The 23,827-nt window shown below is 38.6% G+C and overlaps 1 protein-coding gene across 1 annotated transcript in view; it reads left to right on the top strand.

Annotated features, from left to right (window-relative positions):
• Positions 1-23,827, top strand: part of aspm (assembly factor for spindle microtubules) — a 67,163-nt gene that overhangs the window by 37,742 nt on the left and 5,594 nt on the right. The window contains exons 18-25 of the mRNA XM_048539438.2: positions 1,150-6,279; positions 6,809-6,958; positions 8,305-8,471; positions 9,390-9,549; positions 15,998-16,207; positions 21,752-21,901; positions 22,907-23,098; positions 23,538-23,730. Coding sequence (XP_048395395.1) covers positions 1,150-6,279; positions 6,809-6,958; positions 8,305-8,471; positions 9,390-9,549; positions 15,998-16,207; positions 21,752-21,901; positions 22,907-23,098; positions 23,538-23,730 — 6,352 coding nt within the window. The remainder of the gene's footprint in view (positions 1-1,149; positions 6,280-6,808; positions 6,959-8,304; positions 8,472-9,389; positions 9,550-15,997; positions 16,208-21,751; positions 21,902-22,906; positions 23,099-23,537; positions 23,731-23,827) is intronic.

The raw sequence follows: 23,827 nt of genomic DNA, 5'->3' as shown, positions 1-23,827 counted from the left end.
AATATAGAAAATTCCTATTTGCTTTGCCCTCTGTATTTCCTTCAAGCTACACAAATGCAGCATGAAGCCCCTGAGACAATGTAGGAGCCAAACCACCACAAATAATCCGTGCTTAAACTGGTACCAATATTCAGTGCTTTCCCCAACGTATGAATCGATGTTATTCCTTGTTGTAGTATCTTCATGACCATTTGTTTGCTGGACTGATTCATTGAAGTTGCTAGGCATTTTAAATGCTAATTTACCTTCTTATGTGTTCCAAAAGAAATTCCACCAAGTGCCTTTTCAATTTATTGCTCCTTCATTTTAGTCATATGAAGTACAACATAATTTTTGTACTTGTAGGTGTGGGTTTCATCTGGTAGTTCTGGCTGAGCTTGCTTGACTAATGTTCTTGATAAATTGTTCATGAGCCAGTAATAGCTCGGCATTATCTTAAATTCCTATTGGATAGCCTATAACTGGATTGTAATCTTTTTCTCTTTACTGCTTCAGCGCTGCTTTCTATATTGCGTATTGTTAGCTAACTGTAACCTGCTATTGTTGTTATTGACAGCATAGTTTGCTGTTTTAAACTTAAAGTATCACATTTGGAGAGCACTAAAAATCTGTCTTTTGTGATGATCGGAACAAAATTTTGATTTTTAAATCGTAGCCTGTTCAGTTTTTTTTAACAGCGTAAGAGTTCAGCTATATTTATTGAAAACCTTGCTTCGTTAGGTTCTTCAGTAACTTTAAAAGTTGCATGATGAGTTTCAATCTAGTCTGAATTTTCAGGATGAACATTTCCAATTTCAAAGCGAGATTTTCTCATTAGATTGAGTTACAGTCTTGTTTCAGTTCTGTTAAGTGCACATTACTTTCCCATCTGTTAGCTTTGCATGAAAAAAAAATCACGTTGGGGAAAAATTTTAAAACAAATGAGAAACAAGTATTCAGATCTTTGTTTACATTTTCTAAACTATTTTGTGGGCTTAATCATGGTAATTCAACAATGATCAATTCACTACATGAAAATGTGACATATGTACTTTGACTTTGGAGTGGTTTTCTTTTGGAGTAGTTGCTGGTCTAATTTTTAATTACAACATATTCTTGTGTGTTTTTTTGATGTATTCTTAGTTTTGTAACTTTTTTTCTGTCCAATAGGCTTATTGGCGAAGATATGCTGCTAGAAGACAGTTTCAACGAACACAGCACTCCTGTATTCTCATACAAAGCCACATAAGAATGAAAATTGCAGTCACCGCTTATAAACGTACAATAAGGGCTATTATTACACTTCAGAGGCATTTCAGAGCACATCAGTTAGCTTTAGCTGAGCGGAGGAATTATTTAAAACTCAAACAATCAGCTGTTATAATACAGTTTGCATTTAGAAGATGGAAAGCTCGGAAACTCAAAGAGCAGGCCAAGGCTTTGGTATTACTCCAGAAATACATAAGGGGTTTTCTCTGTCGAAATAAATACAAAAGATTTCAACGATCCATATTCATGTTGCAAACTTACGCTAAAGGATATCTAGTAAGAAGTGAAATCAGGAAGAGGAAGAAAGCTATTCTTACGCTGCAGAAGCACATAAAGGCATATGTGACAGGCAAGCGTGAATACGTTTCTTATCAGAAATTGAAATGGGCTGCAGTAGTATTTCAATCTGCTTATCGCGGCATACAAGCAAGAAAGCTTTTTTGCCAAACAAAGTCAGCTTTGGTAATCCAATCTGTTTTTAGAATGTATCGGCAGCGAAAGAAGTACATTGCCATTCGGAAAATGGTCATCACAATGCAGACTTTAGTAAGAGTACGGTTAGCTCACATTAGGCTCCAAAAATATCGTCAAGCTGCCATTAACTTGCAGAGGCGGTTCAGAGCCAAACAACAGGGGTGGAAGGAGAGGCAGCATTACCGAAAACTTAGACAGGCAGCTGTAAAGGTTCAGGTGGCTTTTCGGAGATGGCAAGCTCAAAAAAAGATCAGACAAAATGAAGCTGCAGTTAAAGTACAGGCATGGTATCGAATGTGTAGAGAAAAACAAAAGTATTTACATCAAAAAGAAAATTGTATAAGAATACAGTCATGGTACAGATGCTGCATTGCTCAACGTGCTTTCTGGACTATCAAAATTGCAGTGCTAGTCATTCAAAAATATTACAGAGCTTACAAAGCAAGAAAAGCTCAAAATGAGAAGCATATATTGATGCTCAAGGCAGCAATAACAATACAAGCTCATTTTCATGGTATGAAGGCTCGAAGGTTTGCCAGAAAATTGAAAGCGGCATGTGTTATTCAGTCATATTGGCAAATGAGAAATGAAAGATTTAAGTTTATACAAACCAGACAATGTGCAATTACAATTCAGGCCCATGTGAGAAAGTGGCAAGCTCGGCGAAGATATTGTTCAATGAAAATGGCCGCTTGTATTATACAAACTCATTTCAGAGCAATTGTAGCTCAAAAGAAAGTTCAGTCCGAGTACAACGCATTAAGGTCTGCAACTATTGTCTTACAATCCGCGTACAGAGGGCTTCAAGCACGAAGACAGTTTTGGCTTTTATGGTCAATTGTAAAGATACAATCTACTTTCCGAGGATATGTGTCACGAAAAAAGTTCGTGAAAATTAAAAATGCTGCCATTAAAATTCAGGCCTCTGTGAAAATGATGCAAGTACAAAAATATTACAGATCTCTTAAAAAGTCTACACTGTATATTCAGAGACATTACCGGGCTAAAAGACTTGGTATGGAGACGCGAAAAGAATATCTGAAGAAAAGGGAAGCTTGTGTCCGTCTTCAGTGTGCTGTTAGATTGTACTTAATGCAGCGACAATTACATTTGTGGAGGGAATCTGCAGTTAAAATTCAGTCCATGTTCAGAATGCACAGACAAAGGAAGCAGTATCTTAAGATTCGTTATGCTGTTGTCATAATTCAAAGAAGATTTCGTGCCTACAGTGAAGGGATTTGTCAAAGACAGAATTTCATAAGAATGAAAGAAGCCATAATATGTTTACAGGCAGTATACAAAGGTTACAGTGTGCGCAAAATGATTAACCTTCAACATAAAGCAGCCTCTAAAATCCAGGCAGCATTCAGAGGGCATGCATCTAGGGTCAAGTACTTGGCAATGCAAAATGCAGCCGTTGCAATTCAGAGATGGTATAGGAGTTCCAAAGTTGGGCAGCAGCAGCGAGTTGAGTACCTTAATATTAGGACAGCAGTGATTATTATTCAAGCGGCATTTCGTGGAATGGCTACAAGGGAAAATTTAAAAGTGCAATATAAGGCTTCAGTGACCATTCAAACTGCTTTCCGGAAATTTCGAGCCCAGCATCAGTTTGCAATGTTAAAGAATGCCACTTTAACTGTTCAACGTCATTTTAAGGCAAAGATCATGGGGAGAAAAGAACGTCAAAAATACCTCAGAATGTGCCAGTCAGCAATATTAATTCAAGCAACATATAAGGGTATGATTGCAAGAAGAGAATACAGTAGAAAATGGCAAGCTTGTATTACGATACAGTCTTATTTCAGAATGCACAAAATGCGTGCAAATTTTCAGGCTAAGAGATGTGCGGCTTTAGTAATACAGAATCGATTCAGGGCACATGTGCAAAGAAAATGTCAATGTCAAAAATATCAAAAGTTAAGGACTGCTGCCATATTGTTGCAAGCTTCATTTCGTGGAATGAAAAGCCGGAAAAGAATGAAAGAAATTCACAAAGCTGCTACAATTATCCAAGCTGCAGCTAGATCTTTCTCAACGCGGAAGCATTACACTACCCTGAGAGCTGCTTCAGTTTTACTGCAAAGGCAATTCAGAGCTTCGGCACTGAGCAGAAAGCAGCGGGGACTCTATTTATCCATCCGTGGTGCAACCTTAACTATACAAGCTGCTTATAGAGGTATGAAGGTTAGGCAAGAGATTCAGCGCAGGAACAAGGCAGCTACAATAATACAATCTGCATTTAGGATGCACAGAGTGTGCCTTCCATACCAGGCCTTGAGGCTGGCTACTATCATCATACAAACCCATTTTCGAGCTCACCTTCAAGCGAAAGCCTATCGTGACAGTTATTTGAAGCTTCGCAACAGTGTTCTGCTCATTCAGGCTGCGTACCGAGGAATGATTGTTCGACGGCGTTTGAGGAGCATGCATAAATATGCAACGTTAATACAGAGTTATTATCGAATGCACAAGGAACAACAGTGTTACAAGAGACTTTGCTGGGCGACCATAGCAGTACAGAGAAGATTCCGAGCTTGCAAAATTAGAGATGCCTGTGTGAGATGCTATCGTGATGTGAAGAGAGCAACTATTCACATTCAGGCTGGTTTCCGAGGTATGAAAGCAAGGCAAGAAACCAGGCGAATTTGTCAAGCTGCAGTAATTATCCAGAGGAGATTTCATGTCTACAATGACAGAAAAAAGTATCTATCTCTTAAAGCTGCCGCTATAGTAATCCAGCAGAGGTACCGTGTACGCCTGCTTACTCGGATTCAACAAAATAATTACTCCGCTATTCGTAATGCAACCATATCCATACAAGCCGCTTATAGGGGTATGAAAGCACGTCGAGAGATACAGTGCAGGCACAATGCAGCTACAGTCATACAGGCTACATTTAGGATGCACAGGCTATGTCTTCCATACAGGGCATTGAAAGTGGCCGCTATAATCATTCAAATCTATTATCGAGCTCACCTTCAAATGAAAACAGATCGTGCCAATTATATAAAGCTTCGCAACAGTGTTATGCTCATTCAGGCTACGTACCGAGGAATGATTGTTCGACAGCATTTGAGGAGCGTGCATAAATCTGCAACGTTAATACAGAGTTATTATCGAATGCACAAGGAACGACAATGTTACAAGACACTATGCTGGGCGGCCATAGCTGTCCAGAGAAGATTCCGAGCTTGCAAAGTTAGAGATGCCTGTGTGAAACACTATTGTGATGTGAAGAGAGCAACTGTTCATATTCAGGCTGGTTTCCGAGGTATGAGAGCAAGGCAAGAAATTAGGCGAATTTGTCAAGCTGCAGTAATTATCCAGAGAAGATTTCACGTCTATAATGACAGAAAAAAGTATCTGTCTCTTAAAACTGCCACTATTGTCATCCAACAGCGGTACCGTGCACACCTGCTTACTCGGATTCAACAAAATAGTTACTCCGCTATTCGCAATGCAACTGTATCCATACAAGCCGCTTACAGGGGTATGAAAGCACGTCGAGAGATACAGTGCAAGCACAAGGCAGCCACAGTCATACAGGCTACGTTTAGGATGCACAGGGTTTGTCTTCCATACAGGGCATTGAAAGTGGCGGCCACAATCATTCAAATGCATTATCGAGCTCACCTCCAAATGAAAACAGATCGTGCCAATTATATAAAGCTTTGCAACAGTGTTATGCTCATTCAAGCTGCATACCGAGGAATGATTGTTCGACAGCATTTGAGGAGCATGCATAAATCTGCAACATTAATACAGAGTTATTATCGAATGCACAAGGAACAACAATGTTACAAGAGACTCTGTTGGGCAGCCACCGCAGTGCAGCGAAGGTACCGAGCATGCAAAGTCAGAGATGTCTGTGTGAAACAATATAATGATGTGAAAAAAGCAACAATTAAGTTTCAAGCATTTTACCGTGGGAAAAAAGCCCGAGACTTGGCTAAAAAAGTTAAGGCAGTTCACCGAATTACATCATTCTTGCAGATGTGCATTGCCAGAAAATCCTTCTTGATTCAAAAGTCAGCTGTGATAGTACTACAAGCAGCATTCCGTGGTCATCGAGAAAAGGGACGCTATAGAGCTATGTGTCTCGCAGCCATTTCAATCCAAAACTGGTACAGAGCCTGCAAAATGGGCCGTTCACAGCTTGTGCAATATCAGTCCATGAGGCAGGCAGCTATCACGATTCAGACTGCATACAGACATATGGTTGTCCACCAGTGTATTAAACAGAAAAGTGCAACCGTTAAAATTCAGTCAACATTCCGTATGATTCGGTGTAGGAGAACTTTCCTCAGGATTAAATCAGCAGCCATTGTAGTGCAGTCTCACTTCCGTGCTCGTGAAGCTCGAAAACTGTATAAGAAATATAAAGTAGCGACTGCTATATTACAGCGATATTACAGATCCTACCTCTTGATGAAGCAACATAGATCAAGCTACTTGACACTCAGGCGGGTAGTAATCAGCCTCCAAGCTAGAGTAAGAGGTATTTTTGCCCAAAGACGATATAAAATGATACTTCAGAGCACCACAAAAATTCAGGTAATGTTTCAAATATTATATTTAAATTGGCTGTAGTATGTAAGTTGGTACGTTTTGTAGTATGATCGTTTTCATATTGTTGAAAGTTTAATTCGTAAGCGTAAATAACCTTCTGACTTTGTCATTAAATGTAGTTCCTTAACTCACTGGGGATTATTAAGAGACAGATATCCAGTTTGCCTTTGCTGTACAGCAATGTTCATTGAGCAATAATAAATTTCCTTGTTTTGTTTTGTCTTTCTCTCCCCTGACCATCTTTCATTCTGGTCTTCAGCATTTTCTCTTTGCTCACAACCTGTGAGAAATTTTGTGTTGCTAAATGAACGATTCAGTGAAGAAGGGCATCCAGATAGTTGGCTACATTTGCAGCAGCACACGCAAAATGCTGATTAGGAAAGAATCAGATTAAGAACAATGGGGAATCATGTGCCGATTGAAATATTTTCACGTTTTGTCAAAATCAAGACTCTTTCATTCTGTCTTTAAAAACAGTAGTTCACTGCAGTTTTGTTTATAAAAATTCTTGCAGGCCACTTATCGTAGAAAAATACAAAGGAAAATATTCCTTCTAAACAAGAAAGCTGCATGTGTGATACAGCAACACTTCAGAGCTTATTGTCAAAGAAAGATTGAACAAGAAAAATACCTTCAAATGAGGCATGCTGCAATCGTAATTCAGGTATTTCCCTCAGAGATAGCTAAACAGTAGTAATTTTCCTCTTTCTAACCTATTATTCTTTGTAGAACAGCACTACTCCAGATACTTCCCAGCTAAATCCTCAAAAAGATTTCAGAAGTTAAACTTGACTGAAATTTATGGCGAGGTAACCACTTTTTCTTCAAATAAGAATTAGATTTTCTGTCTTTCACCTTTATAAAGATCTGCTCCAGAATGTTGAATTGTTCAAAGGATTTATCGGTCTATGAATATATATTGTCTAAGACTTGAGTTTTGTATTAAAATTAAACCACCAAGCTGGTTTTCTAATGGCCTTGAACATATGCACCCCTGCATTTGACATTGCTTTCTTCTCCCTCTAAAGAGTGATGCAAAATAATTGTAATACCGGATTCAAACCAGTTTTTTATCCTCCAGTTTTAATGTCTCTCTCTGCAACCACTCCCACCCCCCCCGCCCCGAATCCTCTTCAATTATGTGATTAACGTTCTGTATTCACTGATTTTAAAATTAATATTTTGTTTGGCGATCCCTGGCAATATATTATTATACTGCTGATGTAATTTCACGTCACTGCTTGTTTATGTGGTCTTTTTGTAAATTTATATTGAAATGTGCATGGTTGCACTCAACAGTTAGTCTGATCCACCTTAATCACAAAAGTTGATTCTTTGATAAAACGCTGCAGTGGCGTGTGATGGATTTGGTCACCTTGGCAATGACTGCCAGTCTCATCGAACCGAAGTGTGATGCAGTCAGTTCTCAGTTTCGCTTTATATTTCAACCAAGTTTTGGGCATCGTAAGCATCAATATCCTGCTCTTCACACCTTTTGTCACTCAATATCTCATGTTTTGTTTTGATTCCCTTTTTGTTTTGAACCTAAATATCAGTATTTATGCAATTCCATCAAATATGTTCTCAATTTCTAGACATTGTTATTAAACTCCGGTTTAAACTGAAGCACCATTTCGTGCTTTGAAGTATTGCACCTACCTTCAGCAATAACAAGAGGTTTATTGAAGTTAGCTTTTTTTTCCAACTAGATCAGTTGGTCCAATTTTTGATTTGTTCTTTGTGTTGTGTTTTCTCTTCACCTTTCAAAGTTGATGCTCCTTTCGGCATTTCATTTTTTTCTGTGTTCCTTCCTTCACATTTTCATTCAAGGCACCCTAGTCAGGCATACACGATTCAGTTTAGAGGCGTTGTTTGCATGAATATTGTGACCTCGGTGTGCTTTTTTTTACTTGAAATGCATAATTGTACTTAACTGTTTACTGTTCTTTCTGACCAACTTCGACATCCGTTGTCAATAAAGATTTTATTCTGTATTTTAATTTGTTTCAGAATACATTCCGTGGATACAAAGCAAGGCAGCTAGCCAGACAAACAAGAGCTGCACAAAAAATCCAGGCATGGTTCAAGGCTCAAGTTGAACGTCGGCGGTATAAGTCCATACTTGACTCTGTTCTATTCATCCAACAGCAATTGAGAACAAAACAAGAAAGATCTAGGTAACATTTTATGGGAAATAATTTTTAAAAAAATACAGCCTGTGTTTTGTAGTTCTGGAGAAAACAGAAGTTAGTTTTTACCAATGTTGCCCTGTGAAACTGGTAATAACTTCTGATGTGATCACAAACGTTACCTTGTGAACATTGGTTATGCTGCACAGTCATGTTTATTTTTCTTGTTATAAAATCCCATTAAATTTTCTTTTCTGGCCACTTGTGCACATTATTAACCTGTGTGGTAGCATTTAGGCTGATTTGTAACTGCGCAGCTGAACAGTCATATAAGTTACCACATGAACTTTTAACTCTGGAATTTGTTTGCAGGAATGCCCTGCTATTTCATTAGGAATGCTGTTGTTCTAGACTCAATTAACACAGAAACCAGAACACAGAAATCAGACCTCCGTTGTGAACTTAAACTTATTACATACCATTCTCATTATGAAGACATTTAAAATGTTAAATCCCTTGTCGTTGCGTTTTGGGTAGTTCTGGAATTCTTCATCTATTAACACTGCCGAAGAATATTTTAGATAATCTGCTGAGGTAAAGAAAACATCTTATTTAAGAATACCTAATCGTACTTGCCTCAAAGCTAGAAGAAAGATCACGCGACATCGCATGACTTCCTGTGACGTACACATTCAATGTCACATCATAGTCGGACCTTCATTCCACGTTTTACTTTTTATAAAACGTTTGTTTGTTCAGCCTCCATTCCATGCTCCCTGTGAAATGGTCTAAAAATGAATGATTATATGTTATTTTTACTGCCTGGTTTGCTATCAGTCATTTTCTAGACACCTGTGGTAAACAAAGTACAGGAGTTGACTGCTTTTGTTTTTAATCCTGATTTAAATTGTCCCTTTTTTTCAAAATGGTTTGAATTGATTACATTTCTTTGTATTTCACAACTAGGTTCTTAAAGATCCGGGCTGCCTCAATTGTTATTCAGCAAAAATGGAGACTAACTGTTGCAACAAGAAGATTGCAGGATGAAAACATGAGAAAAACAATGGCAGCAATCAAAATCCAGGCATTTTGGAAAGGATATAGCACCAGAAATCAGCTGATAAAGGTAGACTGCATTTTCTTCGTTTTCTTTGGCTTACTTTGCATTTGAGGAGTCAGCATAAACATACCGGGTTAGAAACTTTACTTTGGGTCCTCTGTGCAACCCAGGAACAAATTGTGTGAATTTTCCAAGATTCAGATGTTAGCTCAAACACAGTATCCGTCACTGAATCCAACATTTCCTTGAACCAATGCAAACTGGCAGCATAATAAAGGTAATTGATTTCCTTCACCACCTCTGCCTCTTATTACATTAAAAGATGTTACTATATTGTATTTGAGAGTGTTAACCTACACAACTTTATTTATTTGGGTTAAAATGAGTTTATTGCAAAAGTAAGCATTTACAGTGTGTTTCTATGTACCACCTTAGTACCTACTATTAAATAATTAAAATTACTTTCAAAACATTATATGGTATTATTTAGTATTATGGTATCTTTCATGCTCAGTCTGTTCCTTGTAAAACAAATCTATTTTTCAATATTTCAAGTATAACTTTGTGTCACTAAGCACCTACAATCATTTATACCTGTTCAAGGCAGCTCTTCATTCTGAGAAAACTCTCTGTGCTTATTAAAAGCAAAATACTTTGGATGCTGGGAATCTGAAACAAATGCATAAAATGCTGTAGAAATTCAGCAGGTTTAGCAGCACCAGTGCCCAAAGAAACTGTTAATGTGTCTGAGTCCAGCATGACTCCTCTTCAGAACTCTCAATATATGTTGCCAGACCTGCTGAGTTTTTCTAGAATATTCTGCACATTTTTTCTGTGCTGAATCCTTTGAACTAGGTTGAGTCCAGTTTTGTGGGTGGGTTCCCAGCTTCCAGTATGATGATTAAACATGTTTAAGTTTGCACACCCTTCAGTTACGCTGGCTGTGAATTGAATTTAAAATTCTGTAATTTTTATGGTGCTTTGGCTAATTTAGAGTGAATTGTGCTGAGAATGGAAACTCTAAACTTATGTTTTCATTTCAGTTCTGGGATCAGGATTTAAATCCTGACTAAATTGCTGGATTAAAGTAATCTTTATTTTTTAGACGTTTTGAGAAGGTTTGAGGAAGAAGTGGACTCGAATAATTTTGACCTAATTTCTGAAACAAAAACAGAGGTTTCAACAATGGAAAGCCAGTGGGAAAACATAGCGTGATTGGAAAGAGTGAGATTCTGGATGGCGATAAAATAAGTCTAATTTTCTGCCCAGGTTTTAATGGCGAATTGAAAATGTTGTGACTGAGTGGTGAGAGGCCTACATAAAATGCATGAATTATCTCATATATATGCAATTTGCTATTTTACTGGAGAGAAACTAGATTGTGGCAATTCTAAACATATAAGTCTGATCTGAAACCTCAGGGCATACTACGTGGGCAGCATCCACCTGCACGATTTGGCCATGCAGATTGACAACGGAATGCACCAGCCTTCCCATTATCATGGCACATCTGTGATTCACTTAGAATACTTTGTTTTGGAGTGCACCAACACCTTTCAGTGCTGTGCACCTGGTAGGCCACCCTTGCATGTAGGGACAGGGACCATTTCATGCATCAGAATAGGGCATATGTTAGGGCTGCTTCCTTGCTCCCTTAATTCTCACTTGGATGCATACTGCATTTCTGCCCATGATTTGCATTTGTGAACATTCCTGCTTCACAGTCCGACAGTATTTCTGTCTTGCCTTACCTTTTGGTGCAAACACAATGGGACAGCTTGCCACGGTTGACGGAAGTGATCAGTGAAGATAGTGGATGTGTTGCTGTGCAGCATTGTGCTAGGTGAAAGACATGCCTACAGCATGTGCCATTAGATTAGATTAGCTTCCCTACAGTGTGGAAACAGGCCCTTCAGCCCAACAAGTCCACGCCGCCCCTTAAAGCATCCAATCAGACCCATCCCCCTATAACCCACACACCCCTGAACACTACGGGCAATTTAGCATGGCCAATCCACCTAGCCTGCACATATTTGAACTGTGGGAGGAAACCGGAGCACCCGGAGGAAACTCACGAAGACACGGGGAGAATATGCAAACTCCACACGGACAGTCACCCGAGGCTGGAATCGAACCTGGGTCCCGAGCCACCGTGCTGCACCAAACACATCAAACACATTGTGCATGCTTCAACTATATAGCTAGTCTAATGGATGTATTCAAGTCAAGGGGGTCTGTTATCACAGAGGATCTCTACCACAGTCAAGCAAGATGTGGAGGTGCTGGTGTTGGATTTGAGTAGACAAGGCCAAAGATCACATGATACCAAGTCATAGCCCAACAGGTTTATTTGAAAATGCAAGCTTCTGGAGCTCAGCTCCTTTCTCAGGCTCCAAAAGCTTGTGTTTTCAAATTGTTGGACTACAACCTGGTGTCGTGTGATTTTTGTCCTTACCTGATTGTATCAATGTGCAAGTGACTGACTTAAGCTGTGAACTGTGTTTGGACAATCAGTATCAGGGGCTCCTTGTTATTTGCAGCCTAGGGAGTGGGCCACATTCAATTCTGCAGGTTCTGAGCATCAGTCTGTATAGTATAGTAAGCCAGTTGTGGAGCTGTAAAGCGGTCAGTTGGGAGATTTTCTCCAATTCAGTCAGAGGTTGGATCCTGGTCAGCCCTGGGTGTCTGTTTGATTCAAGTCAAAGCAGATTATCGAGTCCACTGCTACGATGGACAACTTGGAAAGCCAGTTGTGAAGAATGGAAGCAACAGGCTGGGATACAGGTGGGACAGTAATCATGATACTGGACAACTCTGTACCATAGTGGGAGACGATCGTGCATTAGAAGACATAATTTACTCTCAGACTAGCAGTGTTTGACAGCCACTGCCACCCTGGTGCACTCAGTACATCACAATGGCATTATGAAACTGTAGGTCCATGCATTGGGGATGTTGCCAGATGAAGACTTAAATAAAAGAGTTGAGCATGTGGAAGAACAGAACTGATGGGTCAACAAGGGGTGCAAGGAAAAAGGAAAGTACTTGAATGTTAGTGGCTGTCACTTGGGTTAAAAGGCCGATCCTGTGACTTGCTGCACAAAGCACCAGCTGTGTTGTTTTCCATTTTCATCTGAATCACAATGCAAATGCAAAAGGGCTTTCGCCATGCTTGCAAGTGGGCAGAATATTTGTTGAAGGTGCAGGCTGTACTTGTGAGGCATGAGAGGGTCATTGTTGAATCAGGCACCTGTACATGTGGGTTTAAAATATCTGTGGTCATAAAATTCTACAAGCGAAACTCATGCAGAGACCAACTATATCAAATACATATATTGACCACATGCAATCTTGAACGTGTTGTTTGGTCATTGCAAATTGATTGTGGTCATCTGTTGAAGTAGAAGTGATCATAGGTGACCGTAAAATGTTTTGTGGGACACAATTTACAAAAACAATCCAAGGCTTCGTTGGCTACACAAAGGTGTTGAGATGATTTCCTCTCACCTTGAACAATGCTACTTTTCTCAGGTGGTGTGATGGATGGAGTTAGGAAACAGTGTTTCACTCATTCTAATCTCCTTCATTGTTTGCAGAACATAGGTTATTAAAACATGGCATAGATTAGAATAAGGTCAACCAAATAACAGGTACATGTATGTGCATTCCATGGCCCTCCTTGACGGAATCCTTTATGTTGCACTGTATTGAGGACTATGCTAAACTTACATTCGTGTGTGCTGCAAATGCTCACATTTGTAGGGACCTGTCTGTACCTGACATTCCCTACAGGTTTCGTTGGAGCTGTGTCCAATGGATCCAGCCACTGCAGGGGTTGTTGTCGCTGTTCCCATGGTGCAAAAAAAGCTCTGGGAAATTGAGGAAGGACAATGGGGCCAGCAAACCCAAGACCACGAACTGGACAATTTCCATGTGAAAAAGGTTGCAGCTGAAGATATCCTCAAGGTGTGGGAGGCGGTACAGGAGGCTCAGTCTATCATCCATGATGCCATTTCCTCTGAATGAGTGAGGTGCATTGCTGTCACCAACTAAGGATGTCACACGAACAATGCTGCCTCTGAACTGCACGTCTAAGGTGCCGATTGGCTTCAGCATGTTGATCGCAGCTTTGACTGCAGGAATCCTACATGAATCTTGGAAGCCTGCACAGCAGGAAAGAAAATTAACTGGAACACTATCCAGGACCCAAGTTCTTTCTAAGCCATGCAGCCAATGCTTTGGACATTGACTCGCTTCTTCAAATTATTTGCCACGCGGGGATCTTGGAGGATTGTGCAGCAGGAAAACAATCTTGAGGGAACGTTGTTTTGGGCATTATCACAGAGCTGGAGAAGAGCTTGCAATCTGAATGGATGGGTGGCCACTCAATCCCTCTGACCATCAAGTTGACAGCTGCATTCAATTTTTATGCCGCTGGCTGTTTCCAGGGGCCCGGTAGGGGTTGGCAGAATGTCTCAATCCACAAATGCATCAAGGCTGTTATTGATGTAATCTGTGCAAGTTCACACACAGTTTCACCTTATCTCCCGATGATTAGGTTCATGCTACAGTCCAGATAGTAGACTTTGTCGTTGAAGCTGCATATGACAGGCCAGGGATTCAATATGCTAAAACATATAGCATTCACCACTATACAGTGTGGCTGATATTAATAATAGAAAATACTTCAGTTCAGTAAATGTAGAAGTCATCTGTGGTCACATCTTCAAGGTTGACATCAAAGACCTTAAAAGCAGCCATGAGGCTTTATGTCCTGGATAGTTCAGGTTCCTGCTTCATTTCAAAGGTTAGCTACCTTAGAAGGATAGCTACTCGGTGCCTACTCTCGACAACCATGGTTGATGACTCCTTTACTGAACCTGCTGACTAAAGCCAAGTTTAGGAAAAAAGCAGCCATTCTACATCCAGGGCATGGTGGAGCAGAAAGTCTTCTCCTGAAGATGAGGTTCCAATACTTGTACAGCTCAGGTGGGAGTACAGTATAAATGGTGTGTGCTACAAAATCCTTGCTTGGTGTATTTTGGACAATGAAGCAGGAAAAGAGGGATGTGATGGATGCTAAAGAGCTGGGAGAGCAGCAGCAGGAGAAGAATAAGGGCATTGAGCAAGAAGTACATCACCTACAATGTGGTAGAATAGGGCAGCATTGGGCACAATAGGCCAAACAGGAATTAGTTGACACCTACTCCCAACAGATAAATTGGTGAAGTTATCATTCTCTTTTAACTTCCAAAAACAAATGCAGCTATTTAATTTTTTAATCACTCTTTTCATACTGTTAAATAAAAGTTGGTATTATCAGCTGTCTGAAAGCTCTGTGATATTGTGATGCTCTAGTATGAAGCAATGCCTAGTTGTTAAGCTACCCTGGGTATTAGAGAAAGATTCACTGCCTTTGGATTGGATCCAAATTCTTGCAGCTATGACAATTTATTTAAACAGGTGTGTTGATGTAATGACATTAAATATCTATGATTGTGAGTTCTATTTCCAATGAAATGTTATCCATGCCACCTGTATGTGCTTCGAAGCTTTTTTCCAATCCCACCCCACAGTGTACTGTGAAGTACTAGTCCTGGCTGGCAATATTTGATCTGCTGTGCAACTGGACTTGAAATATGATGCTAGTGGCTCAAACCCCAAAAGGTCTCAGCAGCAGCAAGTATTTCCTCTTCAGGTGAGGGTACAATTTGATGAGTGCAGTAAAGTGTGTACGTAGTGGGGTGAGCAGTTGAGAATTGCCTGATATCTCACCAGAGCTCATGGTGGGGAATCCTCTGAAGCTGTCCAAAATTGATACTTGCCTAATTTTGTTTTTGTAAAATTCTGCACAGGAGGGACAAGACAAGGTAATGCTTTGCATAACTCTTGAACTAAAAGCCATGCAAACTTCAGTCAAAAAAATGTTTGGGCTATTGCGTAGTGTGTAATTTGTCCGTAGTCCTTTTGTTTGAACTTTGACATTGAGAACTGTAGATTGTAACTTGTATCTTCCATTTTATTGCAACAAGGGGTGATGTGGAGTACAGTCAGGATGACATTTGGTGTGTTCTAGCAATTTTTTATAAAAATTTTAATACTGCATCGGCAGATCACTCTGCCACCCTGTACAATCCATTTATATACCTCATTTATAAATGTCAGAATACAAGTGCGACTGTATATTTGGTTTAACTTCCTTGGTTAAATTCTACTCATTGCCTCTCCATACAGCAATGTAATTAACAGATGGCCTGTTAGCACCTTTTAATATCATGAATCACTGGAATCCCAGAACAAATTCCTGGAAAATAATTGGTTACTTCTTCTCAGATTTGTGTATTGCCATCCTTTATGCTTACACAAAGAATGAATCATCACTAAATACTCACGATCCTAGATCAGTGTTTTTAAATGTTTGAATTCGGATATCAAAAGTCAAGTTACTTGAACAAATTACTTTTTACAAAATAAATACCGATGGTACAATAAATGTATATTTTTGGGATTACAGAAACATGAAGCCGCCTGTCAAATTCAGTCTGCTTACAGAGGTTATAAACAAAGAAAGAAGTTTCTTCAGCAAAGAATGGCTGCAATGACCATACAAAGAATTTACAGAACTTGGCAACTTGCAAAATCTGAAAACATGAAGTACAAAAAAATCAGAGAGGCTGTAATTTTCTTGCAATCCATATGCCGTGGCTGGCTGGTTCGCAAAAAGGTATGATGTCAGTAACTACAACGAGGTCTAATTTATTGAAGCTCGTTTTTAGCTCAATTAGCACTCTTATAAACCTCCCAGAATATTTTATGTCTGTAGAAAGTACATGTTATGGTGCCTTCTTTTGTAAGATGCATGGACTGAGTAATATTATGATTTGGAGTTACATTTTTCCCTGTTAGCTAAAGTTAGAGGTATAATCTGCTGTAAACATCAAGCATGTTGACCCTATACTAGCTCTTTTACAAAAGTCATTTAACTTGTCCAAAAACCTTGCCATTTCCCTCAAACCTTTTAACTTAAGGGGCTTACGTAATTTGCTTTTAAAAGCAAGGTGATTCTGCTTCCACCACCCTTTCAGAAATTGCATTCTAAGTTGTAACTACCAGTTGTATAAAAACATTGTTCTTCATGCCACCTTTGCTTCTATTGCTAATCTTTTATATCTATTTCATTAAAATTATCAAGCTTTCTGCCAAATGGAGTAGCTTCTTTCTATCTATTCTGGGTGGACGACGCATGACTTTGAGCAGTTGTTGCCTGTATGCCCATGTCTTGTCTGACAAACATGTTCTACATCTTCACTTGTCTGAGGGGAACAAGCCCAGCTTCCCTAATCTGTCCACCCAACTGATTTTTTTTTTCCCTGGATCTATCCTCATGAATATTTTCTGCACCCTCTCTAATCCTTTCACATCCTTACCAAAGCATGGTATCCATATTGAATACAATGTTCCAGTTGAGACCAAACCAGTGTTTTATGAAGGTTCATAATATTTACTTTGTACTATATGCCTTTACGATAAAGCCCAGAGTTCAGATTCATTAATTAGCTGTGCTTGATCTGTCCTTCCATCTTCAATTTGTGATCATATACCTTCAGGCCCCTCAGCTCCTCAACTCCTTAGAATTGTATCCTTTGTAATATTACATCTACTTATTCTTCTTAAAAGTGTCCCACTTCACACTTCTCTGCATTACATTTTATCCGAAATTTATTTCATTTCACTGGCCCTGTCTTCTAGAAGTCTATCACTATCCTTTTCATATTTTCAAACAGTTTTAACATTTGGTTATTTCAAAATTTTTAAGTTGTTGCCTGTATGCCCATGTTTACGTCATTGATATGAGTGCTTTCACAGTACTAGTTAGCAAAAATTTGGCAAAAATGATCAAAATGCATTAATTGAAACAAAAAAGGAAAAGGCTTTATTTAATTCTTTAAATAACCTCAATGATAGGAAATAGCAAAGAGATTTTTAATGGTAACTTAAAAAAAAATCAGTGCAACACCATGTTGTAACATTCATCACAGAAATGTTTGTGATGCAAAAAATAATGAAGTGAACTAAGCTTTAATGATATACCAATGTAATCATCAGAGCAGACATGCTCGAAAAAGGTAACTAGATACTATCTCAAAAGGGATAAGAATCGATAAGAAACTGATAAGAATTACTGCCACTTTTGCTGATCCTAATAACTGAATTCAAAGGAGACACCAGCTCTAGTAACTGTTATCATGGATTTGTTCATCTCGGCTTTTGCTAGTTCTTTGTGACATCCACATCTTTATTTTAAGATTATTAATTTCAATCTGGACGCATTGCATTCTCATATTTTAAAATGATCTTTAGCATTCACAGACGTCTGTAAGTGACTTAATTGCAGGAGAGTGTAACTGAGTTATCACAAAGTATATAACTTTGGAAATTCTTTGGATCCTAATAAAATCTGGAAAGACCTTGTCGAGTGACCAGACCTTTGATTCAGCTCCTTCATTAGTTATAAAGTCCACAGTATCTTGCTTGACTTTGCTTCTTTAAAGTTCGAGTTGCACTGATTTCAGACTTGAGTTCGAGTACTTGATATGATCGTTAGTGGCAGCACTATAAGCCGACAGCATGGAATAAACGTCCAGTCTTGTCTGACAAACTGACTTTGTGTAACGAGTGCCTCAGCTGTGGAGCCCGACCTCAGAAGTGTCTCATCCGACCCTATGCCATGCCATTGCTGTCAATAATCTAATATCACATTGGAGGCAACTGAATCCAACACTAGCCTCAGTGGGAAGCAAGCATACACTATACAGATCCTGACATTCATTCCCGAGATTCCAGTGCCAGGCATAGATGGCCAGCTTCAGTGATGAGATTGAACCTTAGGTCGGCTTTAGCTGAGCCTTGTGGCCCAGGATTCCAGTGGCCCTGTGTGGATGGTCTGCTTCGATGGTCGTTTCTGAATCAGTATTCCAGCAGCCAGGCATGGTGGTCTTCACCGGCTTGGCGCAGCGTTACCATCTGCCTGAGCTCGGGAGCCATAAATTTAACTTGAATGAACTTTGTCTTAATTTTTAAAAATTATTTCTCACCCATGCATCCTGTTATTAATATAGATACCACAGTGTAGCAACCTAAACACTTTTCACTTTTTTTTGTAAAATATACACATGACAATAGATTACTATTGTATTCAATTCAAACCTCAGGCCATTGTAATTGAGCTGCCAGTTTTTCAATGTCTGTAAAGAAAGTTTCAACGTCCTCTTTCAAATTGTGCACAGTTTAGGAATATTTCAGGAAATCAAAATGTGCTTCCTGCCTAAGTGTATTGAAATTATTATTAGGTCCTAGCTGCTCCAAAGAGCCTCAAATCCATGTCTTTCTTACTTGTAACTCTTACTCAATCTTTAAGTATTTTCCTCCTGAAACAGTTGAAATTCTCTTTTTTCCCTTCTTTCTAGGCTTTTTTTTTGTTCTTTCTTTGATCTTCTCTCTTTGTTCTTCTGCACTTGGTCTTCTCCTTTCTTCCTTGCTTTAAGTTGTAATTGTAGCCTTCATTCTTCCAAGCAGATTTAAGATAACTTGGCCTGTTTCAAATTCTGTAACTTCTACTTGCCCTGAATCAAGAATGAGGCCCAAATATTAAACCAGCATCTTTACTGCTTTCTGACTCCATGCTTTAAGGTACATGTTAAAGTCTATCTCCTTAGCTATGGTTTTTAACTGCCCTATGTTTAGTGGTACTAATTTTTACTAAGTTGAGTCCTCTTGCAGAAATGCTTTCATGTCAAATGTAGCCATCTTAATTTCTATTGGTAGTATGCCCAAAGTTTATTGCTGTAATTCCCTGTTTTGTTTCAACAATTTTGTCTTTTTCTCAATCTCCCTCCTACGTCCTTTTGAAGTCAGATTTTGATATTTGTAGTGAATCAACTTTGGCTTGTCGACCTCCATTTGTCACAGACATGAGCTTATATGTTGTCTTATTTTTCCGTGATCAAAGTATTTTTGTTCTGTGAGGTTAATGTATTTTCTTGCCCACGGAGAGGTTTGTTTCAATTTAAATAATTTTCAACACCAAATGTTTGAGTTTAAAACAAACCAGATAAATTACTATACAACACTTGTCTCAGGTGCTGAGAACAACATCTCAACGATCACATACACAAAGATTTATCTGTAGATGAAGGAGATAAAGAGCTTTTTTTTTACGTGTCTTTCCTGGCAGGCATGGTTCTTAACTGAATTGATGCTTCAACTGGAAAGGAGGCTTTGTATTGCAGACGATGCTTGATAAGCGTCAGGGTTTCTTGCAGCTGAATTGCTCGGATGTCAGGTGAACCTGAGGTGGAACATGCTGGGGAGAGTCATTCTTCTACTTAAATTATTGTTATGTTACCTTGGCTATCTTTTGGTTTGCACCTGGTTCAATAGCTTTTCATAATGTTTCAGATGTTATCTCTCCTCACATTTCTGATTCAAATAGCTTCTGCTGCAAGTTTTAAAAGAACAGGTAACAAACATGATGTCTTGCACCTGGCCTGTTTCAAGCCCAATTATCCTTTCCCAAAAAAGCTAGTGTTGAGCTAGTATACTTTGTGAATTGTGGCTATTCACACCAGGTGTTTGAGACAGCAAAGTGTTTGAATTTCGGATGAGACGTCAAAACAGTGGAAGTTTGGTCAGAATCATTTTTACATTTACCTAACACCCAACAAATTTCAACATCTCTATTGTCCACAGTGAAGCAGGAAGATTGAGCAGTTGGTGTATTGTCATAAAATGTTCTGAGGCAGAGTCACTGGACTTGAAATGTTAACTCTGATTTTCTCTTCACAGATGCTGCCAGACTTGCGGAGCTTTTCCAGCAACTTCTGTTTTTGTTCCTAGTTTATTGCCATGTTTGATGGTTCATTCTTAAAAGGACTTGTGAATTTCACATGTAGCTGTGTCTGTACATATTTTAATTAAGTATTGGTTTTGGTATTTGCCATATTAAATGGCATGTCCGTTTTAAAAATAAGAGTTTAAAACTGTCATGCCTTCCTGGACATGATAATATCACCCTTCAGTCCAAAAAAACCTTTCATCAATGTTCTATATCCTTTATCACTCGACTATTCTGTATCACTCTGTATTCATGCTACCATAACCAATTTTTATTCCAGGCATTTTGCCAGCAAGTCTATTACATGTCTCTTCATTAAATAACACAAAAACTCTATTTCTCATCTAAATGTTCAGTCAAGTTCATTAAGCACTACCAAATTTACCTCTACCAAATTCATGCTAGTTGTCTCAAAATTGATGAAATACATTGTTCAATGTAAATTGTTATCAGGCAGGGAGAAATGGATAATTGACTTAGTTTTTCGAGGAAATCTGTGCAATGTGATCATCCTAAAATGTGTTATCAGTTCAATTTTCAGTTGGGGCTTGTTGAGCTTTTGTTAATTTCTGGATTTGGTAAATGGGGTGAAAGAAATTCACCAAAACTCTTCCAGCAGCATCTTCCAAACCGACTCCCACTGACATCTAGAAGGACAAGCTGCATGGGAACAGCACCACCCGGAGGTTCTCTCCAAGCCACTTGCTATCCTGACGTGGAAGTATATCACCATGCTTTCAGTGTTTCTGTGTCAAAAACCTGGAACACCCTCCCAAATGATGTTGTGTGTCTACCATAGCACGTATACTGCAACAGTTCAAGAAAGCACCCACAGTCACTTTCTCGAGGACAACCAGCGATAAACAATAAAAACTGGCCCAGCCAATCATGTCTAAATCCCATGAATAAACTACTTTTAAAAAAAGACTAAATAAATGGTAAATCTGAGCTAAAACTCTCTGACCTGGTGTCAGCTGAATGAAGGGAGAAATTATGTTACACCGCTACATCACTGTCTTAAACAAAATATTAAAAATGTTAAAACCCAAAAGCAAAGATACAGCCCCAGTTGCTTGCATTCAGGGCACAGGGGATGAAGAGAGTAGCTGTGAAAATCACTACTGCCCTTCGTGCAATGGAATCATTGGGGATAGTGCATTTCATTTGTCAGTATAAGGAGCTTAAATTGGGAAGTGGAAAAATGATTTTGGTTTCAAGATACATATTTAAGTTGAATGTACAATTTGTTCCAGAAGGCTCTGTGAAAGGTGTAAATTATCTATTTGGATTTTAAATTTTGACTTTTCCCTAGTAGCTAGAATGCCATAAGTGCCTCCTTTGCTTCAGTATTTATTTTTCCTCTTCAATTTACAGCTTGTTGAACAAAAATCGGCAGAAAAGAAGCTTCGTTTTGCTGCTGCTGTCTATCACCACCTTTGTGCTTTTAAGATTCAAAGAATGTACAAAAGATACAGGACTCTTAAATGTGCAAGAGATGAAATCAATTCTGTCATCCTCATTCAGGTAAAAAAAAAAGAAAAGGGTGAAGTTCAATCCAGGTGATCATTTTAAAACAGCAATTCTTAAAAAGCTGGCAGTTTATACTTGTTGACAATGAAGAACTATTCTGGTCACTACACAGGTCAAATACCTTTACAGTGTCTGTGCAGTTTAACAAAACAAATTAACCCCATTGTGTTTTATGATTACTTGAGCCTTTAAAAGTTTTTTTTTAAAGTTTGTTTGAGAATACCTAATCTTCTGAAGAATGACTTTCATGTAACATCAGATGAATTCATTTATACAGCGTAGATATAGACCCTTTGGCCCACCACCATGGTTATGCTGACCAACAGACACCAAACTTTACTAATCCCACTTACCTGCACTTGCTCCACACCTGCTATGCACTGGCATTTTAAATGCTTGTCCAGATGCTGTTTAAATGTTGCTCCTTTGTTCATCCTGCCAAAGCGCAGGTGGGAAGGCAAATGGTGAGGATGCAGTTGTCTATGTGGTGGCCACAGTACATAAAATTCCAAAACAGAAAATGAATGAGAAAGTCCATTTTGGTGGTTATGTTTGAGCATAGAGTTGTTGACCAGGATGTTGAATCTTTTGTGTTATTTGAATAGGCAAGTCAGAAGCTTTGCTTTAGCCTCTCCTCTTGAAGATAGCACTTCCAATAATGCAGCATTCCAAAATGTCAGCTTTGATTTTTGACCTTAAATCATAGATTGAGACTTGAATCCACAATCTTCACGATTCTGCTCATTTTGTCATATAATCTCAAATATGCTGGTACTGCTCAGTTGATTGGCTGTTGCCAAAATTACCTTGAATGACTACTTGTTCATCCAATCTGCTTGAAGTATTTAATCTGATATTTTGCTATTATTATTTTGCTATTTCTCCAGCTTTTCCGAAATCTATTCCTGGTTGAATGGTATTGAATGTTCCCTTAATGCTTTTGCTGGTTTGAATAGGTTATTTATTAACGCACGGTATTACATGTACGCTTCATTATAGAGATGGTTCAGAACTTGTCTTCAACGCAGAAAATATCTTGATGATTATCATAAGATTATAGTAGTTCAGCTAACTGTGAAGATCTGGCTCATGCGACGTCACAAAGCTGCTGTTATAATTCAGAAAGTTGCAAGACGTTTTCTTCAGAAAAACCGGAAGCAAAGATTTCACAGTGCAATTATCAAAATACAGGTACTAAATCTTTCGTTGTGGTTGGCAGTTGATTTGAGTTAAAGTATTTGCTTTATTTCAGCAACTAATGAGAAAGAAAAAGTACATTTTGTACAGTTTAGTTTTCTGGTTATTTTTGGAGTTTCAAAATATCATATACTTTAAAACTTTGTGATCAGAGATAATGGGATGAAGGGTCTAGGCCCGAAACGTCAGCTTTTGAGCTCCGGAGATGCTGCTTGGCCTGCTGTGTTCATCCAGCTTCACACTTTGTTACTTTAAAACTTTAATTTGTTTTATTTTGATTGCAAGTCAATTGTACAGTGGTTATCGTGCTGTTTCACAATTGTATGCATACTTTTTATAAATACTTCAATTTGATCTTGATAGACTGTAGGTTTATTGGAATAATGTACTTATTTGTCAAAGAAAATATCAAAACTGTTTTCTAATTCTGTAGGCTTTGTGGAGAGGATATTGCTTGCGCAAGAAAACCAACAATCTTCAAATAATTACTATCAGACGCCACATTGAACAGGCTAATCAAAACAGCACTGAGGAGCAGAAATTATGCAACAGAACAGCTGTAGCACTAGATTACATTCTTAAATACAAACATTTCTCTCACATTCTTGCAGCTTTGAAACATTTAGGTTTGTATATTTTCACTTTTTTTCACTTGTGCAATATAGTAAAATCAGATGAGAAACAATTAGATTAGTCTCTCCTATTAACTGAGTTATGTGAAGT

This window comes from Stegostoma tigrinum, chromosome 8 (genome assembly GCF_030684315.1).
Source record: "Stegostoma tigrinum isolate sSteTig4 chromosome 8, sSteTig4.hap1, whole genome shotgun sequence".
Lineage (NCBI taxonomy): Eukaryota > Metazoa > Chordata > Chondrichthyes > Orectolobiformes > Stegostomatidae > Stegostoma > Stegostoma tigrinum.
Note: the sequence above shows the minus strand (reverse complement) of the source record. Positions and strands in the feature narration are given on the sequence as shown.